This window comes from Rhinolophus hipposideros (genome assembly GCF_964194185.1).
Source record: "Rhinolophus hipposideros genome assembly, chromosome: 12".
NCBI lineage: Eukaryota > Metazoa > Chordata > Mammalia > Chiroptera > Rhinolophidae > Rhinolophus > Rhinolophus hipposideros.
The window spans coordinates 71,970,452-71,993,151 of record NC_138058.1 but is presented as its reverse complement, the minus strand read 5'-3'; the positions used below and the strand labels follow the sequence as shown (position 1 = coordinate 71,993,151).

Sequence of the window (22,700 nt, the reverse complement as noted above, 5' to 3'; positions counted from 1 at the left end):
AAATAAATTACTGAAAACTTACAGAAAAAGCAAGCAAACAAGCAAGTATATAAATCAGGGTCAGGGGAATAGAAAATGGGGCAGCAACGAAGGGTGGGTACTATTTGGTCTGGAGTGGTCAAGGAAGGCTTCCCTGATGAGGGATCATAGGGAAGTATGAGAGGAAGCCCTGAAGACAGCTAGGGAAAGAAATGCGGGCCTCACGCACTGCTCTAGATGAGAATCGATGACGTCTGGGACCAGCTGGTAGCAATGGCAATGATAAGTGATAGGATTCTAGATAAACTTTGGGTAGAACCAACAGAATTTCCTGATGGATTGCATGTGGGGTGGGAGAGAAAGAGAGAAGTCATCAAGGATGACTCTTAAGGATTTTGACCTGAGCAGCTGGAAGGAAGGAGTTGCCATCAACTGAAGTACCAGGTGGAACAGGAAGATGAATGGTTCCGTTTGGGCATGTTAAGTTTGAGACAGCTATTAGACATCCAAGAGGAACTGTCAAGTACAATTCTTCAGTTTAGGAGAGGGGTCTGGGCTGGAGGTACAAATTTGGAAGCTGTCAATTTACACTATAATCATCAAATCTAAAATGCCGTTTGTAAGATGCGCCATGATTTTAGAATTGAAAACAGTATAGTCAGTGGAAAACCGCAGGATGAGATGACATCACCAAGGAGTGAAGACAGAGAAGAGGACAAAGAATTGAGCTCTGGGCCACTCTAGGATGAAGATGTCTGGGGTAGAAGAGGAACCGGCTAAGAAGTCTGAAGAGCAGCTGGTAAAGCCAAGAGAGTGAGGGGCTCATTCTGGAAACTAAGGAACAAAGTGTTGCAAGAAGAGGGGAATGCCTGCCTAGTCAGGAGGGCAGGGAGCTCAAAATTGATGAGTGGAGCAGTAGGATCAAAAGATTTATTGGAATGGGGGTAGAATGTAGACCAGCAGGAGAGTAATTGGAGACATCAAGTCTGGACAACTCTTTCAAGGCATTTTTGCTGCAAGGAAGTTAAAGGCAGACCTCAAATATGGCGAGTTGAGAGCCAGACCACTGAAATTAGCGAGTATCTCAAAGCGAGTCGTCATTGTTTTGCTGGTAGAGGGTCTTGCCTTCAATTTGTAAAAAATGCAACATCTGTGAAGTGCATTAAAGTGAAGCACAGTAAGACAAAGTATGCCTATACAAAGAAATTGGATTGTAGCCGGAGTCGAGGAAAGTTTTTTTTTCAAGTGGGCTGAATGAGAGCATATTTATGTACTGAGAGGAATGATACAGAACAGAGAAGAAATGTTCAGGGGAGGACGAGAGAGAAAAATGAATGATAATCTTTGAGGAAAAAGAGAGGTGAGCTTTAGTGCACAAAGGAAGAAACAGAAACAGGCTTTAGATGGGAGCTGCAAGTCCGCTAGAAGAATCAGACAGATGGTCGGCAGATGATTGCCTGCATGAACCTGTGGAAGTTTTCCTCTGATTGCTTCAGTTTTCTCAGGGAGCCCGTGCCATCTGCCACTTTATAGTGTATCCAGCATCTCGTGTGCTTGCCTGTAGAGAGGGATGTGCTTCACAGAGGACACACGCATCTTATCCCTGATTGTTGTTTTGCTTTATTCTCCTGTGAGTTTCCTTAACATCAGTCTTATTTTCTCTTAATAAGGTTGAGACTCTTGGCCTGCATGGCTGAGAGTGTGGCTTTTTCACTGTGATCAGTTCCCCCTGAGAAGTTAGTGTCAGCCAGCGGACCTTTCTCAGGAACACTTTAGCCACCATTCCAATTAAACAGTGCTGTGAGATAGTATGTGCTTGTCAATTAAGTGTTGTAAATAGTAAGTGCCACAGGAGTTCAAGGAAATAAGAAATGACTGAAGAAGAGTCGGTTGGAAAGATGGTGTGATAGAGTAAGTAATGAGTTGGAGAGAGGGAGAAAAGATAGTTCAGGCAGGAGAGATGGAATTAGCAAAAGTACCAAGCAAAAGTTCCCCAGGTGGGCTCGGTAAGGAGAGGCCAGTGGTGTGCATGAGTCATTATCGGTGTAGTCACAGGAAGAAGGAAGCTGGCAGCCTGTTTCCTGCTCACCCTTGTCTGTAGGCCTTCTCCGGGAAGCGCTGCCGGGAGCCGCCTGGGATCCCAGGTGGGAGTGAGGTCTTAAGGGCTCAGCAGACAATTGTGATTCTCTAGAGTCGTTTCTCTTATGGTGCTTATGATGGTCAGGAATTCTTTAAGTTCATGGAAATTAACTGCATTTTAAAATTTCTACACAATAATTTTTTTTATATTATTTTGCAAATAGGTATTGGAAGAAAATCCAAGTCATTCAGACTGGGATAGTGCGCCTGAACTGCTAAGTGACTTTAGCTGCCCTTCTTTTGTTGAAAGTGGAGCAGAGTCTCAGCCTGATGACCACATTCGAAAGCCTTTCCCCATCAGCAAAGCATCACAATCAGGTAAAAATGAGCATCAGATTACCCAGAGTTTTAAAGCTGGTGCTGCATCTTAGAAATCATGTAGTACAATCTCTTCATATTCCAAGGAAAGGAACTTGGCCTAGCAAAATCATACGAATAGGAGAAAGGTAAATTAAGTGAAATCTTAGTGTAATTTTTAAAAAGGTACATTGTCTCCACATTAGTATTTTTGTGTGATGTTGAAACGGAGCTAAACAGTAAGTAGATCCAGAAAGTAGGAGGCTAATTCAGTAAAGGTCATGTATATGTCGGGACTCAGAATTTTCTAAGAAAATTTGCAGTGGAGAAATGGTAGAAATTAGCCATATGGTAAGATAGACAGAAGTCAAAGATGATATGCCCAATTTCTAAGCCTAGACCAAAGCAAGCTGAATAAAGCTTCCACATTACATGTGTGTATGTGTATCTATTTTCTGATTTAATTCCATAATTTAAAATAGCTAAAAAGTATATTTAAGGTTACAGATACTGACCTTCTCCTCAAAGCATTTATTCGTGATTTTAGTTGTTTTTATACTACATTAAAAAGAAAACAAAAACACGGTGGAAAACAGACCTCAAAGAACAGACCAGGCCTTATTGTATATTACTAGAGTCTGGATGTGTGCTGATAGAGTTCTTTGGGAGATACATAGTAGCTTCCAAACCCTCAGGTGTTAGATATTGTTGGAATCTGGGTTAAGTGTTGTTATATAAAATTTTCAACAAAACATTTCTTGTATAGGCTGCTTCTTTGCAAGCCCCTTGCCCTCCAAAGGTTAAAAACTTCTTTTATCAGCATATCTGCATTTCTTGCTAGACTGCACTGTGACACAGATAACAGCTAAGTTACTTTTCTGTCCAAAGAAGTAAAGAAGTTAGATTCCTAGAATAATTGGTCGGGCAGCTGTGAACCTCTGGAGTTTCCTTCTGCTTTCAGGAGCCTGAACTCCTAGAGGACTGTGACTAAAACCATCCAAGCCTTATAAAGCATCATAATTGTTTCCGTATGTGTAGGGTTTTTGTGTGTTTGTTTTTCAGTAAGTGATGATCCTTAGGGCTTTATTTTAGTATTGACATTAAAAGTAACTATTAATACAACTCTTATTACAAAACTACAAAATACATGATAGTTCCAAAGAAAGTAAAATCACCAGTTATCATACCACCCAGAAATAGCCACTATTGCTGTATTAGATCATTCCAGAAAGTTCTTCGCACGCATATATATATACATATATACATATATATAAGTTAGAGAGAAAGGAGTTTTGTTTTTGTAAAAATGTGAACTATTTCTTCATTCTTTACCTTTTCTCTCAAAATTCTATATACATGTAATTAAATATTTATAAAGCTTGTTATAAAAGTTTTTTTAAATAAGAAATATAAAAATTGTAGTCTACTCTTTCCGCTAAATGGCCTGCTCCTAAGAGGCCTTCATTTTCAACTTTTCTGCAGCCTTTACATCTCTGTATCACAGGGTCTCATACTACGTACTGATTTCTGGTTTGGGATATTAGCCATTAAATTCCCTCCATGGAAGATGAAGTCTTAGCTCTTTCACACATTCCTCACTGCCCCTCCTCCCACATAGTCACTAGTAACAATTTTGCATGTTTTTATCTTAAATTATAATTACATAATTATAATTTTTTGCTGGATCAATATTTAATGCTTTGATTATTATAAATGTATAAATGTTACTCAGAACTGAGCCATATAACTTAACCATGATTACACTTTTTGCATATCCTTGGTTTTTCTAGTACTGGTAATTGTCTCATTTGTTTCATTTTCTATTTATTACTAATGTATTATTTATTAATAATGCATCTCCATACTTCTTCCCAGTTCTGAAGTAAATCTCTCAACTACTTGGATGTTCTGTCAGTTTCATCTTCTAGAAGAAGGCTTTCTGGAGCACCTGACCTGCTCTGGTCTAGAATAAGTCTCTAGACCTGTGACCCGGCTGTCTTTGGGATCTCTTTACCACCACCCTGAGGTTTCTGTCACTTGTCTTTTGTTAAATTCCTTTTTCCTTGAGCCCATTTCATCTTCTTTCCTGGTTTACCGCCTCATTTTTGTGGAGCATCTTTTCTTATTTTGCTGAGGATATTAATGATATTTCCCCCACCCAATTTGACTGTTTTGGACCCTGCTTTTTATACAGTTATATATAACAACATTTTGGTGAACGAGGGACTGCGTGTACGCAGTGGTCCCATAAGATTATAATGGATTATAAGCAAAACGTTTGAGATGTTGGAAAGAAAGGTTGGACCCAACTCTGATGATGAATTTACGGCTGGCTCTGGGTGCTTTACATAGAGGAGGAGGCTTCATGTGGCATTTACCTGCCATGTGCCCCAAGGCTGGGACCCAGAGTTGGGGAGGGAGCGACCATGCTGGGGAGGAGGGGAAGCCACCTAGTCCTGCTTCCTGCATGCACACTTCGTGTGCACAAACTCACTTCCCTTTGCTCCATTTGTCTCTGTTTCTCTTTCTTACCAGCCCCATTCCTCTCTCTCTCATTCTCAGTCTGAGTCTCTTTCTCTCTCCTCCCAATTCCCTCTTTTATTATTTGTTGTCTCAAGCTTTAATCTCTCCGGATCTCTTTTGATCTTGCTCTCCCTTTCCTCTTCCCTGTCTGCCTTCTTCCTCGGCCCCCCCCCCATGTTTCCCTCTGATGGGCTCCTCCCTCCCAACCCTCCACCCCCAGAGCACCTAGGTGTGTAGTAGGCTACACTGTCTCGGTTGGTGTAAGTACACTGTATGACGTTCCCGTGACAATGAATTTCTCAGAACGTATCCTTGTTATGACTGTGTTAGAGGCTTTCTTCAAATGTTCAGTGAGCCTAAGACGGCTACTCCTGTTATAGAATGGAGCCTAAAGGGTTGGTTCAAAGCGTTGTACCACGGTGAGTCTTGTCAACTCTGCTCTGCGTGAGGGTGACCTAGCTGGGTTGTTTGCTGAGTGATCACCCAGCACTCTTTTCCCCCAGAGCTGATCAGATTTCCCAGAGAAATCTCGTGGAATCTTCTGGTTGGAAGGTGTAATCCTGGCTGTTCTGGGAAGTGGGCCGAAGAGAGGGCCTGAGGGGAGTGGGGGTTGACTTTCAAGACTCCACATGTAAACTTTCACTTAATCTTGCTGTTTTCAGTGAGATACTCCTACACTCAACTGACGTGCCTTATTCCAGAGACCCGTCTTTTACTCTCTCTAGAGGAGAAACCTCCGATTTTCTGCCAAGTTTGGGGAGGAGCAGTCATTTGCCTGCATGGAGTTGAGGCAGGAATCTGAGTATCTAACTGCTTCTTAATCAGACTTTTAAGCAGTCGCCCTGGTGTTAGCCCTACCTTCACCCAATTTCCAGGGGTACCTGCTTCAACCAGCTCCTGAGCCTTCTTTAGAGACCCCCAGGGGAAAAATAGATTGGTTTTTGGCTTTCCCTACTGCTGGCTTTGAATCCATCTTTCTCAGTACTGCTAAGGCAGTAATCACCTGTCCGTATACTTTCCAGCTTTTAAAATTTTATTGCTGTTGTCTCCTTTTCCATGTTATTTGTTCTTGGGTTTATATATTTTTAAAAGTCTATATAATTGTTGTAGTGAGACAGAGCAGAGGCTAATGTGTGTTTCCAATTTGCCATCTTAACTGGAAGTAGCTATATGTTTCATATCTATATTTTTTTAACATAATAGTTTATGGAAATCGGTGCCCTTATGTATTCTTTTAAAATAGTCATCCTCAAACTTTAGCATCCATCAGGACCCCTGCAGGGCTTGCTAAAACACAGACTAGTACAGCTCTAGGGTTCTCAGGTGATGCTAATACAGCTGGCCAAGGAACGACACTTGAGAACCACTGAGTTAAAACATTGTGTAAATTGCTATGTAGTCTACCCATTGTATGGCGTTATTTATTAAAATTTCTATTCTTGTCTCTTAGGTTGTTGTAAATTTTTTTTTCCACATCATAAACAGTGCTGCCACAACATGCCTTGACACTGAATCTTAGCATGTTTTAAAAGTCATTTCACTGGTATGAAAATCTTAGAAGTAGAACTGTAAGATCTGTTTGCTACCAAATACTTGTTGGATTCCTGCTCTGTGCCGGGGCTTTTCCAGGCACTGGGACACTGGTGTATGAGGCTGTCTGCCTCCAAGGTGCTTAGACTGTAGTGGACGGAGCTGGACAATAAATGCACATAAGAAAAGGTCAGGTACTGATAAATGCCCGAAGAAAGTGTTGACAGGATTTGGAAAAAGGTATTTTCAGGAATAATTTGGAGAGTTTTTGTCCAAGAAAGTTCGGAGTCTCTCAGGGTCATTCCCACTCCTGCTTTTTATCTACCCTCACTTCTGTCTTTAGAATCCCAGATTCTAAAATTCCTCTCTCTAGCCTCCTCTCTCTAGCCCCGCCTCTCCTGAGAACTATAGATTTTTATATTCAGTTGCCTCCCCAACATTTCCGTTTGTACATTTAATAAGATCTTACACTCACCATGTACAATTACAATATTTTGATTTCTCTCATCAAACCTCTTTTGCCATCTTCCCCGTCTCAGTAAGTGGTGTCTTGATCTTCTCGTTGCTCAGACCAGAAACCTTCGGATCACACTTGTCTTCTCTTTTTCTGTCCAGTCCTTTAGTAAATCCTTTTGACTCTGCCTTCAGAGTATGTTCAGGATCCAGCCATCTCTTCCCTGCAGTGTTTTCCTGGTCCAGGAGCCACTCATCACTGTCCTGGAGTGCTGCTGTCCTGTGTCCACTCACCCTCCTAGAACTCCATTCTTCATCTAGCAACCAGAGTGACCTTTTTAAAACATAAATGAGATCAGGTTATCCTCTGTTTAAAACTCTCCAGAAACTTCTTATACTTAGAATAAAATCCAAAGTACAAGTCATGACCTACACAGCCTTACATAATATGCTTTCTTACTCTGTCCTGTATCATCTCCTACCACTGTCTCTTCACCCATGATGCTCTCGCCCCACCAGCTTCCTTGTTGTTCCTTCAAGTTCACTCCTGCTGATACACTTGGTGTTCTTCCTGAGACCCTCAAAACTTCTCTCTGAATTCATTCAGGTCTGCTCAGATGTCACCTTCCCCAAGAGGCTTCTCTGACCACTCAGATAAAATAGCACATCTGTCCCCTTCCCTTCTCTTTCTTTGCATGGCCTTACGTTCCTATTTGCTATGTAACAGCACCATCTGTCAGTTGTAATTTTTTTGTTTATTGACTGCCTCCCATTACTAGGATGTAGGTTCCAAGAGAGATGAGATGCTTTTCACTGTCATCTCCCCAGACCTAGAACAGTGGCACAAAGAAGTAAATAAAGAAGTGTTGAATGAGTGAGTGAGGATGAAATAATGTCCTGTGCAGAGGATGCCTGGAGGATGGGAGCGAGAGGAGGTGCTGCCCTCGCCAGTGTCTGGGGAGCCTCTGAGAGAAGGGGGCATGCAGGATGGGGCCTGGCTGGGAGGCTTTACACCTCGGGCTGTGGTCTGTAATTGCACGTGTCCTCTTCTCCCCTCAGAAACAGCATCCATCTGTTCTGGATCTCTTGATGGAGTTGAATACTCGCTACGGAAGGAGAAGGGGGTTGTGAAGATGACTGTGCCAAGCACACTTGCTTTCTGCTACTTGGCATTGCTTTGGCAAAGAGAGACAATCACTCTTTCCGATCTTCTGAGGTGAGCGGGGCCGCTCGTGATGTTTGCTGATTATCTGTGTGAACTAGGGGACAACCTGTGGATATTTTGAATTTTATTAGGAGACTTCAGCTGAGGAAGGCCCTGAAAAGATTGGGTAGCCTGAGTTCCAATTCTGACATTTAATCCTTCCTGGGCTAGTAATTCATCTCCTGGTTTCCTTATTTAAATAGTGGAAATAATAGTATTTACCTTACATGGGGTGTTGGGAAATTAATTATCTACTGTGAGTAAAATGCTTTGAAGATGAAAAGTGACATTTAAATACCTGAGTAGTGTTATTAAGTATTTTTCATTTCTGAGGGAGAAGATGAACAGATGACCTTCCCCTTGGCAAATGGTTATTAAGTAGTTACACAAAAGCATACATTGGTTTTGTTAAGAGCTAAAATATAGGTTGTCTATGTTTATAAGGTAAAATTGAAAACAGAACTATTGGAAGAACTTGTTATGTAGATAGCATTTACGTTTTTCAAGATAGTCTACAGTAGGGTTTTACAGTCATGAGTAAATTATGGCATTGTGTGAATTTCTTATTAAACAGAAGATGTGCCAAAATCATTAATGTGTTCATTTTTCCCTCGATTTGTGTTCTAATTCATAACATCTGGGTTTAACCAGTTGTAGAGTGGTTTTAAGAGCACAGATTTAGAACCAGACTCCTGGGTTTGAATCCTGGCTCTGCCCCTTGTATGTTATGTGACCTTGAGTAAATTATTTAATTTCTCTCTGCCTCTGTTTCCTCATTGGTAAAGTGGCTCTTATAATGATATCTACCTCATTGGGTTATAAAGACTCGCGATAATTAGTACTACATGAAAAGCACTTAGAACAGTACCTGCCGTAGTAAGAGCGCAGTGCTATCCATCATTTTGCCGTAGTCGTCGTCTTCTGTCTCCTCATCCTCCGTCATCATCATTATTGGCACTAGGCCCTTTGATTAAATAAAATGCCTCCAGTAAATGATGATAGTGCCTTTGAATTTGGCCACATCAACCCAATAACAGGGCTTTCTCAGGTGCGATGAACTCCGCATGCAGATAGTCCATGATTCAGTGAATTTTACTGTTGAGTTAAAAACCTCATCTTGCTCTGTATGCCCTCAGTGGGTGATCTCATCTTCTCCCAAGGCTTTAATTACTCTCTCTATGATGATGACTCCCAAATTTCCACCTCCAGTCCAGACTTGTCTGCTGAGGGCCAGACCCACGTATTCGTATATACAGCTGCCTGCTGGACGTTCCTTGGGTGTCTTTATGGTATCTCAAAATCAACATGACTAAAAAAGGTTCATCACCTTTCTCAGTCTAGCTCCTTCTCCAGTGTTTTGTTTCTTCATCAATACCATGCGCCCTGTTGTATCCAATCGGAAACCTAGGCATCGTCCTTGATGCTTTCCCCTCTTCGTGTGTTTAGTTAGTACATCCTATCAGATATACTTCCAGAATAACTCATGAAACCATTTTCTCTGCATTCCCTCTGTCTCTATCTTCACCTGGATTTCTTAGCTGCCTCCCAGGTGAGCCCTGTGCCTGTAGTTTTGTGCCATCCCTATCTATTTTCCTCCATAACCAGAGGGATTGTACAGAAATAGCAATTTAATCATGTCATTCATGCTCGATGAAGGGCTAGCCATCCTACCCAGGGAAATCTAGAAGGGGATAAGAGAACTCTCCTAGAAATCTAGCAAGATGGAGAAAACAATATTTACCTGAAATTCTTCTCAAGGAGAATATTATATGATTGGAAGGATGAGGGTAAGATCCTACACCTTTGTCTCTCTCTCTTCCTCACTCTCTCTCCCTCTCTGCCCTTCTCTTCCTCTTTCTCCCCCTCTCTCCTCCTCTCTTCTCCTCTCTTCCTCCTCCATTCTCCTCCCTCTCCCTTCCTTTGCCCACTTTCCCCTCCTCCCTCTTTCCTCCCTCTGAGGGGAATTCTGCAGTGCCTTCAAGGAGACTGCATCTAGTTCGCTGGAGGGCTTTTATTTTGCTCTATGCACATACAAGTTTGGGAACTGAGCTTTATTGCTTGGAGTAATAGGAGAAGAAACTCACCACTGATCCTCTTTGCTTTTCTGGGAGAAAACGCTCTAAGTCACGGGTTCTCAAAGTGTGGTCCCCTGATCAGCAGTATCACCTGGGAACTTGTTAGAAATGCTAACCTTTGGACCTATTCTAACCTTCCGGATCACAAACCAAGTAATGCCTGGTAATTTCTGTTTTAATAAGCCCTCCCTCCAGGAGATTCCTCTGGATGCTAAAGTTTAAAACTACTACCAAACTTTGAAAAAATAGTTCAAGAACATTGATTTGAAGAGAATCCAGGATTAGCCTGGCCACAGTATCCATATGTGTTACACTGATCCTGCATGTCACTCCCCTGTTTAAATCCTTTAGAGCATCCCTAGTCCTTAGGATAAATCGATAATCCTTAAAATGGACTTTGAAGGACCCCGCCAACCTAGCAATAACAATAATAAATAAAGATAGCCAACATGTATTCATTTCACAAATGTTTATTGAATATTGACTGTATGCAGGTGTTATTTTAGTTTGGACCCTTTAGTTACAGCTGTGAATCATATAGATCAAGTCCCTGCTCTCATGAAGTTCAAGACTAGAGTAGGAAACAGATGAGCAAACATAAATAAATATGAAACAGTGAAGTGCTGCGCAGAAGACTGAAATTGGATGATGTGACAGAGAATGATAGATGGCTACTTTTGATGGGTTATTAGGGAAGCCTCACTGTGGTGGAGTTGAGGCTGTGCTTGGAATGAAAATAGAGCTCGCAGGTGAATATCAGAAGTCCTAGCGTTCTGGCAGAGGGAGGTTGCTCGTGCCAGGCTCTAACGCAAGAGCAAGCGCTGTATGATCAAGGGGCAGGAGACCAGTGCGGCAGACGAAGCTTATTTGAAAGAGGAGCATGAGGGCAGGGAGATAAAAAACGGGCCAGATGCAGGTCTTTGTAAGCCAGGTTAGGAGTTTGGATTTTTTTTAATGGAGGTATAATTCATATCTAATGAAATTCACCCTTTTAAAATACAATTTAGTGGTTTTCAGTATATTCACGAGGTGGTGCAATCACCTTCTGTGTCTATTTCCTCGACATAGCCATCGCTCCAGGAGGACACCCCATACTCATCAGGAGTGTGACAGTAAGCCCCTGGGAGGTTTAGCAGAAGAGACGTGATCTGATCATTCAGGCGGCTGTGGGAAAGCGGTTTCCAGGAAGGCAAGGGGGGAGCAGAGAGACCAGGTGGGCTTTTGCTGGGAGATGGTGGCTCAGGTTAGGGTGGTGGTGATGAAATGAAAAGAGGTTAATGGCTTCAGGATATGTGTTGCAGGTCGACACGACTTCTCTGTAATGCAGCACTTCTTTTATTATCTGCAATGAAGAAACAATTTGTTAAATTTCCAATCTGTCACAGATTAAAACTTTTAAAAAATACAATAAAATTATAAACAGAGGCTTCCTGGGGGACGTGGCTAGAGTAGCGGTCTGTTGATCAGGAGGAACTTTTGGTCTGTGGCGTCCCTCTGTCAGCTTCCAAAGGCCCAGCCGTAATGCTTAACGAGGGAAATAGATCGTTCAGAACTTTGACTCAGTAGCCAGCTTTTGGAGAAGGATATATTTTTCTAAAAGAAAAATCAAAAAGAAAAACATAATTTGGAAAAAATTAAGAGCAGCATTACGTATAAATGGTGAAAATTGTTAAAACCTTAGATGCCCAAGACCTCTGTGCAGACATCTCTGCCTCCCCCGGGCAGGTTTCCGGTTCCTTCCTCTGCTCCTGCAGCACTGTGTGTGCCTCTGTGGGGACAGTGTGGCACTGTCTGTGCTGACACATCTCCAGGCTGTCGTCTGACCTGCTCGGGTCGTGGTGGGAGCTCTTCATGTCTTACTCATTGCGGAACACCTGACACCTCCTACGGTGCTGGCATACATACATTATCACATGGGGGCAGTGACTGGATAGATTGTGAGTTGTCTTAATATCATGGGATACTAGAGAGTTGTAAAAGTGATAAGCACGTGCTACATCTTATATACAAAATAATACTGAACTAAAAAAATAGTTCTGAAATAATGTGAATACTGATTCTTATGTATAGATACTTTTATATAAATTAAAATAATGAAAACCTAAGTGAGGTGGTTTTCCCTGTAAGACTGTTCTATTGAACCCTATTTCATCATAAGCTTCATCAGACACCATTTTTATATAAAATATTTAATTCTCAACTTTCAGTAGACTAAAGGTTAAAGTCACATTTTTCATTTGAAGTTTAATTTAATTTGAATATTGTTCTTTAACTGCTAGCTCTACCAGCAACGATGACTGATGCAAACTGTTTTGTATACTAACTTATTCCTGTCTCGACCTTATTTTCCTTAACAATTTTCTTATTTACAAAATCTAACATATAGACATGTGTATATAAATGGTACAGGTTGCGATACTCCCAGTCCTCCTTCTCTTCTTCCCTACTTTATTTTTCTCCTTACTATTTTTTTTTTTACCTAACATACTATAGATTTCATTTATTGGTTTTGTTTGCTGTCTTTCTCTTTTCACTAGAATGTAAACTCCTTAGGAACACGAATATTTTCCTGTTTTGTTCACTGCTGTATCCCCACAGCCTAGAATAGTGCTGGGTGTATGATACTCAATAAATTTCTGTTGAAGTAATTGTAAATAAATATGTGTGTGTATTTATTTATGCATGTGTGCTATTTTCTTCAAATTCAATGATTTACTCAAAAAAAATCGATCACCTACTGTGTACCAGACATTGGGATGGAGTGGTAAGCAAATGGGCAAGGTCACTTCCCTTAAATGTTCTTCCTGCGACAAGCATGTACCATGCACTGTCATAGGTACTGGGGACAAAAGGGTAGACAGGGGAGGTGTCTAACAACACAGGGGTCAAGGAAACTAAAGAAGTGATTCAAAAGATGAGTAGGAGCTAGGGAAAGAAGGAATGCCGCATCGCAAGTCTGGTGGAGAATTGACACACTTCTTAGAAATAGTTCGTCTAGGTAGCCAGAAACTGAAGAGATCATTAGATAATTGACTATATGTTTTCTCCACACCTGGGTACAGAGAATAATAGATGATTTTAGATTTATCATCCTTAAAAATATAACAACATGCTGATTCTTACTTTGTCTTTGAAATAACTTTTTAACTCTTTCATTTACTTTGCTAAATCAGTACTTATCTCTTACTGAAATTTTTTCTTTCTAAAAATACAGATTTGTTGAAGAGGACCATATTCCGTACATAAATGCTTTTCAACATTTTCCAGAAGAGATGAAATTATATGGCTGTGACAAAAGAATCTTTGCTATAGAGGTAAGTTATTTCTTTTTTACTTTATAGTCACTCATAAGATACAAGAGTACTGTAGTGACTTTTTAATTTGATGTTGGAGTTTTTTTTAAATGTCATCTAGTTTTTGTTCTATCCAAATATGGACCATTAGTCATAACTTAATGAAGAGTAGAGTTATTATTTTTTATTTTCTTTGTGTGGCTTCTTGTAATCCTTTAGGTTATCCTCAAAATATAGCTACAGTGTAAAGTACACACTTTACAGTACAAATAGGTATATTGTTGAGACTAAACTTTAAAAGCTTTATATAAGGACCTTTAAATAATTTCAAATTTTCTAAAAAATGTTTTTTGTTGTTATTTGTACAGTATGTTGCTTTTGAGAAAATAAAGTTATTACCTTGTTTCAAGAGACGTTATTTTAAGTCCTTTGCTTGTGTTAGTCTTTCAGATGTCTCCACTGGACGGGCTTCTGTCCTTTAATTATGAGTCTTTATCACTATTTATAGTACTCAAATGTTGTCTGCCCTTTGTCATCAGAAGGTTGTCAGTATACTAAATGTTAATATTAAAGTTTATCCACCATTTGCCCACTTGAGGAGTGATTTTCGTAGGCCTTCCTAATCTTCACGACCTTCACATTGTTTACAGTTTAAGTGGAGAGACACTTGTGATCCTTACTAAATCCCTGCATAAGTATGGTTCATGTTATCCCAATTTTACAGTGAGCAGATCCCTCAGAAAGGTAGGGCAATTTGCCAAGGTCATGCAGTTGGTAGTCTTAGACTTGGAACTACCGCGCTTTAGGCCTTTGGCACATTGTGTCACCTTTGCTCTGTTTGCCTGCTACTCTGCCCTCCTCCTCACTCTAGTTCTTTAGAACATTTAAATAGGTGCCATGGAAATACAACAATATAGTGTGCTAATTTTGAAGCATTGAGCCAGAAGGAAATAGATGGTTGGAAATGCAGATAAATAAGCTTGTAACATATCATAACATTTTACATCTGAGGTTATAAATATTAGCAGCACTTTATTGAATTAGAATATTGGTCACTATGAATAATTTGTAGAGAACATTTGATGTTTAAACGGGAAATGGCTCTGCCATCAGAACAACTTGTGTCAAAGTAGTTCCTCTCGATGTAGGGAGCAGAAAGCAAGCATGGAGGTGGTTTCCCAGGGCTGCTTCCTCATCATCACCGTTGATTTCACACCCAGGAGAGATCAGGCGCATTCCAAATGCGTTTGTGATCCTTGGCATCACAAGAACGGAGTGGAGAGCTGCAGCTACCACTGATCTGGAAAAAACAAAATGAAATAATAGTAGTGGTAGTGCTTATTATGTACCAGGCCCTGTTTTAAATACTTTATAAGCTCATTTATTATTCATACCAACCCTAGGAAGTACATAGTATTATTATTACCCCATCTTACAGACAAGGAAACAGACACAGATAGATTAGGTAATTTGCCTGATATTCTCACCGTGAACATAGTCCAGTGTGGCCAAGGCAGTCTTAGTTTGGAAGGAGATGAAAAATAGGGACCATACCACGCAGTGAGGATTGGGTGAGGGGAGCGTGGCAGGAAGCAGCGAGGGCAGGAAGTGGGAGAAGGTTACTGAGGCAAAAAAAAGGGGCTCCAAACTGGTTATCGAAACCAAGAGGTAGCCCTATGGCAGAGATGGCAACCAGAACCAGAAAGCATGGGATAGAGGGTCCTACTGGAGGGGGGTCCAGGCTAGTAGTGACAGTGGGGCAGCGAGTATCCTGGCGGGCGGCACAGCTGGCTAGCTAGAGCAGCCTTCTTGAAGGGCGAACCTTCATATAATAAAAAGGCAGCTTAGCCTATTTCTCAGCTTGGGCAGAATTACGATCGTTGCGTTAAAGGACTAGACACACAGAGGACACATCTTGCTTTTCCAGCCAGCACTCCAGACCCCAGCTAATTTGTCAGAGATGTGGTGGAATTGGCGTAATATCGGGGAGGTAAAGACTGACGTGTAAGGTACACCTAACACCTTAGGAGCCCTGTTCATGTCTGGGAAGAGAATAACAAGGTCTTAGTTTCTGAACTAGCCTGGACTCAAGGTTGATTGGTTTTTCATATTTTTTAATGGCATCTCATGCTCAGTGAGACAGGAAGTGTGGACTTCCTGGGCATTCCTTGGACTCTGCTGATGCTACCCCAAAACTGTCACATAGAAGGAGGTTTTCTGTTGTTGTTTTTGTTATTTTAATGATTTAAAAACCCGTATGATACATTAATTAATAATTCTAAATTCAGCTGCTAAAAATTGTTTATGGCTAGTCGTCTGAGCCTTGTTTAAATGTTCGCTAAAAGGAAAAGACAGTGGCTCAATAATTCCAGGTGTGTGTTTTTATATTTGTTCAGTTTTCCTAGAGGGACCAATGAAACTGAGTTATTATTTTTGCATTAGTTACCAGCTTAGTCTTGGTTAATAGAAAAAATTCTGTGTTTCCTCTCTCTCCCTTCCTTCTTTTCTCCCCTCCTTCTCTCTCCCTTTCTCCCTCTTCTCTCAATTCCGAGTATATTCTTTATTTTACATCCTAACTGACTGGAGTTTAACCTAATTTCTCGAAGCCATTCACCATTCAAGTTACATTGATTTTTGCTTGGTTGAGGTCATTTGTACTTTTTTCTGGTGCCTAAAATTATTATTTAGCTGTCTTTAACACATTGTAAGCTTCTCAGGAATATACAGCAGAATTTTTTCTATAGAATCATGGAATATTAAAGCTGGAGGGAAATTTAGACATCATTTAGACCTTTTCAATAAGGAAACTGGCCTAAGAGGAAATGTGATTTGGGAATACATATAGCTCTACTTCATTAGGGTTCTAATGAGGATTATTTGAGATAATATATTCACAATGCAGGCATACTGCAGATATTCAAATGGTAATAGCCTCCCTTCCAGGGTTCTGGATGGAAAATTTTTTCATCTAAGGTAGGGATTAAGAGTGTAATCAAGCTGCTTGAAGGAGAAAAATGTATCTTTTTTGGAAAATACAGTTTTCATTTTAAAAGTATGTTTAAAAAAAACCAAAAAAACCTTTGAATTGTGCCCATTTCTTAGTTTTCTCAAACTAGTTTTCAGGAAGTCCACAGATACGACTCTTGCGTTTCATTATGATATTTTATAATTTTGGTTATCATAAATTCAGCTTCTTGGAGAGGGTAGTGCTTCCTGTGCTCATTTATATGCTTGGGATGTATAACTACCTTTTGCGTTAAGAAATTTGGTTTCACTTTATGCATACTCACATAGACACTCAAGATTCACTCTGTAAAAATCATTATTTAAAAAACATAGTCTCTGTATCCTTTCGTGTAGTAATGGATCCAGTTGTTGCCAGATGTTTAAATGACTGCAGCAGTGACATGTTATGTGCAGCATCGAGACTGTCACTATAATAGCCAGTGCAGCTCCTATTTCCCAGAAGTCTAGCGTAAGCTTTTAGTTCAGGTTTGCACTGCCTTCCTCTGCGCAATGTGGTTAAGAAGAGCTTGCAACTATTACAGTCGCATTTGTTTCTAGTGATGATGCAGGGTTTCAGCCTGAAATATTATGTTCTCAGTATTGCATCAAATCTAAACTATTCTCTGCCCCTCCTAAGTTTTTACAACTTGAGACAAGTTTTGTAATATTGGTAATATTTCTTGTTCTGATATCAACCTTGTCTGATATTAATGTAGCTACTCCAACTTTTCTTTTTTATTAATGTTTGCAAAGTATATCTTTTTCCAATCTTTTATATTTAACCTGTCTGTGCCTTTATATTTAAAATGTGTATTTGGTAAATACACATTTTGTAGATAAATCTTTATTTTAATCCAGTCTGATAATCTCTGCCTTTTAATTAAAGTCTTTAGACCATTTACATTTGACATAATCATAAATATGGTTGGGTTTAAATCTACCGTCTTGCTATTATCTGTCCCATCTAGTCTTTATTCCATTTTTCCTCTTTTTCTGCCTTCTTTTGAATTAAGATTTTTTTTATTCCATTTAATCTTCATTATTGATTTGTTAATTATACTTCTTTTAAATTTCTCAAGATTTTTTATTGGGGAAGGGGAACAGGACTTTATTGAGGAACAGTGTGTACTTCTAGGACTTTTTTCCAAGTCAAGTTGTTGTCCTTTTAGTCTTAGTTGTGGAGGGTGCCATTCAGCTTCAAGTTGTTGTCCTTTCAGTCTTAGTTGTGGAGGGTGCAGCTCAGCTCCAGGTCCAATTGCCATTGCTAGTTGCAGGGGCCGTAGCCCATCATCCCTTGCGGGAGTCAAACCAGCAACCTTGTGGTTGAGAGGATGCGCTCCAACCAACTGAGCCATTTGGGAACTCAGCGGCAGCTCAGCTCAAGGTGCCGTGTTCAATTTTTAGTTGCAGGGGGCGGAGCCCACCATCCCTTGTGGTACTCGAATTGAACTGGCAACCTTGTGGTTGAGAGCCCACTGGCCCATGTGGGAATCAAACCGGCAGCCTTCGGAGTTATGAGGAGCATTGAGCTCTAACCGCCTGAGCCACTGAGCCGGCCCTATACTTCTATTTTTAAGAGGTTCCTCTAGAATATACAATATTCATCTTTAACTTACCATAGCCTACCTTAAATGATAATACACTAGTACATGTATAGTATAAGAACCTTGCAACGATATACTTCCACTTTCCTCCTCCCAGCCTTTAGTAGCAAACATTTTACTTTTACCTTGTTATAAATTCCACAGTGCATTGGGATTCTTTTTGCTTTAAGCGGTCATCTGTCTTTTTAAAAAATTAAAATGAGGAAAACTACTCACGTATTTGCTATTTCTGGCACTCTTCTTGTCTAAAAAACATCTTTTAACATTTCTTACAGTACAGATCTGCTGGCAATAAATTCTTTTGGCATTTCTTGATCTAAAAAAAGTCTTTATTTTGCCTTCATTTTTGAAAAGACATTTTCACTAGTAGTATATAGAATTCTAGATTTGTACTTTTCTTTTAGCACTTTAAGATGTCGTTCCGTTTTCTTCAGGTCTGCCTGATTTCTTTCTGTTTTTTTTCGTTATTTTTTTCAGCTTGAGGTATAATTGAGATATAATTCACAAAATTGTAAGATATATAAAGTGTGTGTTGTAGTGATTTGATATATGTATGTATTGTGAAAGGATTCCCCCCATTGGGTTAACACTTCATCCCCTCACTTATTTATTTATTTATTTATTTATTTAGAACATTTAAATTCTACTCTCTTAGCAAATTTCAATTATACAACAGTGTTTTCAACTAAAGTCACCATGTTTTACATTAGATCTTCAGACCTTTTTTATCTGATAGCTGAAAGTTTGTACCCTTTTACCAATATCTCCCTATTTCCCCCACCCACAGCGCCCCCAGCATCCGGCAACCATTTTTCTACTCTCTGTTTCTATGAGTTTCATTTTTGTTTTACATTTCACATATAAGTGATAGCATGCAGTATTTGTCCTTCTCTCTCAGTCTTATTTCTCTTAGCATAATGCCCTCATGTTCCATCCATATCATCATAAATGGCAGAATTTGCTTTCTTCTCATATCTTCTTCTGTTCATTCATCTGTTGACAGATGCTTAGTTTGTTTCCATGTTTTGGCTATTGTGAAAAATGCTGCAGTGAACATGAAATGCAGATACATCTTTGAGATCCTGTTTTCGTTTCCTTTGGATGTGTACCCAGAAGTGGAATTGCTGGATCGTATGGTAGTTTGATTTTTAATTTTTTGAGAACCTCCATACCATTTTCCATAGTGGCCGCACCAAGTTACATTCCCACCACAAATGCACAAGGGTTCCTTTTTGCACATCTTCACCAACGGCTATCTCTTGTCTTTTTGATAATAGCCACTCTAACAGGTGTCAGGTGATAGCTCATTGTGGTTTTGATTTGCATTTTCCTGATGATTAGTGATGTTGAGTACCTTGTCATGTACCATTTGGCCATCTGTATGTCTTCTTTGGAAAAATGTCTGTTCAGTTCCTCTGCCCATTTTTTAATCAGGTTGTTTGTTTTTGCTATTAAGGTATGTGAGTTCTTTATATGTTTTGGTCATTACCCCTTATCAGTTGTAGGATTTGCAAATATTTTTTCCCATTCTGTAGGTTGCCTTTTCGTTTTGTTAATGGTTTCTTTTGCAGTGCAGAAGTTTTTAGTTTGATGTAATTCCATTTGTTTAGTTTTGCTTTTGGTGTCAAATCCAAAACAATCATTGTGAAGACTAGTGTCAAGCAGCTTACCTCCTGTGTTTTCTTCTAGGAGTTTTATGGTTTCAAGTCTTAAATTTAAGTCTTGAATACATTTTGAGTTGATTTTTGCATATAGTATAATGGTCCACTTTCATTCTTTTGCATGCGACTGTTCAGTTTTCCCAACACTATTTATTGAAGAGACTGTCCTTTCCCCATTGTATATTCTTGGCTCCTTTGATGTAAATTAATTGGCTATCTATGTGTACATTTATTTCTGGACTCTATTCTGTTCCATTTCGATGTGTCTATTTTTATGTGTATACTATACTGTTTTGATTCTTGAAGCTTTGTAATATAGTTTGAAATTGGGAAGTTTGATGCCTCCAGCTTTGTTCTTTTTTCTCAAGATTGCTTTAGCTTTTTGGGGTCTTTTGTGGCTCCACACAAATTTCAGGATTTTTTTTTTTCTTTGAAAAAGACCATTGGTATTTTGATAGGGATTGCATTGAATCTAGATTGCTCTGGCTAGTATGGACATTTTAACGATATTAATTCTTCCAATCCATGAGCACAGACTATCTTTCTATTTATTTGTGTCTTTTTAAAATTCTTTCTTCAGTACCTTATAGTTTTCAGTGTCCAGAGCTTTCACCTCTTTGGTTAAATTTATTCTTAAGTATTTTATTCTTTTTGATGCAATTGTAAATGGTATTGTTTTTTTAAATGTATCTTTCTGATAGTGCAGTGTTAGTGTAGAGAAACACACTGATTTTCATATATCGATTTTGAATCCTAAAATTTTACTGAATTTATTATTTCTAACAGTTTTCTGGTGGAGTCTTTAGGGTTTTGTATGTGTAATTTTATGTCATCTGTAATTTTATGTCATTTATTTCTTCCTTTCTGTTTTGGATGCCTTTTCTTTTTTTTACCTAATTGTTCTCACTAGGACTTCCAGTGCTCTGCTGAATAAAAGTGGTGAGAATGACCATCCTTGTCTCGTGACTAATCTTAAGGGAAAAGCTTTCAGTTTTTCACTGTTGAGTATGATATTAGCTGTGGACTTGTCATTTATAAGCCTGCTTGATTTCTGATGAGAAATCAGTCTGCTGTCAATCTTATCTTTGCTATTTTCTATGTAATGTATCTTTTTTGTCTGTAGCTATTTTTTAAGGCTTTTCTCTTTATCACAGTTTTTCATTAATTGGATTGTGATGTGCCTTGGCATAATTTTTTTAATGTTTCTTCTGCTTGGGATTCATTGACCTTAGGTCTATAGGAGTATAGTTTTCATCAAATTTGGAAATTTTTCATCCATTATTTCTTCAAATATTTTTTCTGTCCTTTAATTTCTTTTTTCTGGGATACCAATTACATGTTAGACCACTTGATATTGTCCCACAGCTCACTAAGACTTGTGTTCTTTTATTTTTCTTTTATTTCTTTTTGTCTTCTTTTTCAATGTGTTTTTTGGGATAATTTCTATGGTAGTGTCTTCAGATTCACTGATATTTACTTCTTGAGTGTTCAATCTGCTGTTATACCCATCTAGGATATTTTTTCATTTCAGAGTTTGAATTTTTCATTTCTAGAAGTTCCATTTTAGTCTTATTTTTTCCATTTCCCTTATTATATTTGTTTTCATTTATATCTTTGCTTAGATTGACAATACTTATAATACCCTCTTTCCCCGAAAATAAGACCTAGCCAGACAATCAGCTCTAATGCGTCTTTTGGAGCAAAAATTAATATAAGACCCAGTCTGGTATTATATTATATATTATATTATATAATTAGGTATTATATTATATATTATAGTAACATAAGACCAGGTCTTACATTAATTTTTGCTCCAAAAGATGCATTAGAGCTGATTGTCTGGCTAGGTCTTATTTTTGGGGAAACGTGGTAGACAGCTGAATATTCTCATCTACTAATTCCATTGTCTCTGTTGTTTCTGAGTCTCTTTGTATTGATTGGTTTATCTCTTAGTTATGTGTCATATTTTCCTATTTCTTTGCATGCCTGGTAATTTTTGATTGTATGCTGACATTGTAAATTTTATGTTGTCGGATACTGGATTTTTGTTCTGGTGTATGATTAGGTAACTTGGAGATCAGGTTGATTATTTTGAAGCTTATTTTTAAGCTATTTTATGGCTGGTCCAGGGCCTTTATTCTGGCACTAGCTTAGTCCCTTAGACTCTTCCCTTAGACCACTGAGCCGTGTCTTTGCAGAAGACTCTACCCAACGCCCCTGTTATTATGAAGTCTCTCCACTCCAGATGGTGCCTGTTAGAGCTCTGGGAATTGTTTTGAGTCATTGAAAAAAATCCAATGATTTTTCTCCCCTCCCTCAGGTTTTTTCTCACACATGCACAGATTGGTACTCAGCCAAAGGCTTGACAGAACCCTTTTTAGATCTCTGGAGTTCTCTTTCTTTGCAGCTTTATCCTCACTGGTATTCTGCCTGCAAACTATAGCCACCTCAGCTTCTGGAAGCTCCAGTATTTGTCTCCTCAATTCAGCAAGTCTCACTCCCTGTACTGCAGCTTGAAAATTGCCTCCAGGCAGTAAACTGAGGCCATTTGTTTCTCTTCTCTAAAGTGTGATAGTCCTGTGCTTCCTTTTGTCCAGTACCTGGATCTGTTATTTTATACATATTTTTTCTAGTTCTCTGTTTACAGCGGGAGGTCAATTCACATAGTAGTTAATCCTTCCTGGCGAGAAGCAGAAGTATTCCAAATACTAATTTTTAGGCATTTAGAAGTAGAGTTAATATTCAGATGCTTTTAAGTAACTTACTTAAACAGTTGTTTCTTAAATGCCTAAAAGTATCTCATTGTTCATTCATTCTTGGATTTTTTAGAAAACTATCTCTATTCATGAATATGGTCAATAGTCTGATCTTTGCTTTAAAACTTCCCCCCAACTGGACCATGTTATTGGAAGATCATGGTTATAAGCTTCTGTTTA

General features: G+C 39.1%; 1 protein-coding gene across 3 annotated transcripts in view; it reads left to right on the top strand.

Moving 5' to 3' along the window:
* Positions 1–22,700, top strand: part of TAF1B (TATA-box binding protein associated factor, RNA polymerase I subunit B) — a 68,741-nt gene that overhangs the window by 10,769 nt on the left and 35,272 nt on the right. For 2 of the 3 annotated variants that reach the window (XM_081069633.1, XM_081069634.1), the window contains 3 exons: positions 2,283–2,436; positions 7,981–8,137; positions 13,415–13,514. In XM_081069633.1, coding sequence (XP_080925759.1) covers positions 2,283–2,436; positions 7,981–8,137; positions 13,415–13,514 — 411 coding nt within the window. Of the gene's footprint in view, positions 1–2,282; positions 2,437–4,396; positions 4,442–7,980; positions 8,138–13,414; positions 13,515–22,700 lie in introns of those variants that run through there. The other variant, XM_081069635.1, reaches the window with a different exon arrangement.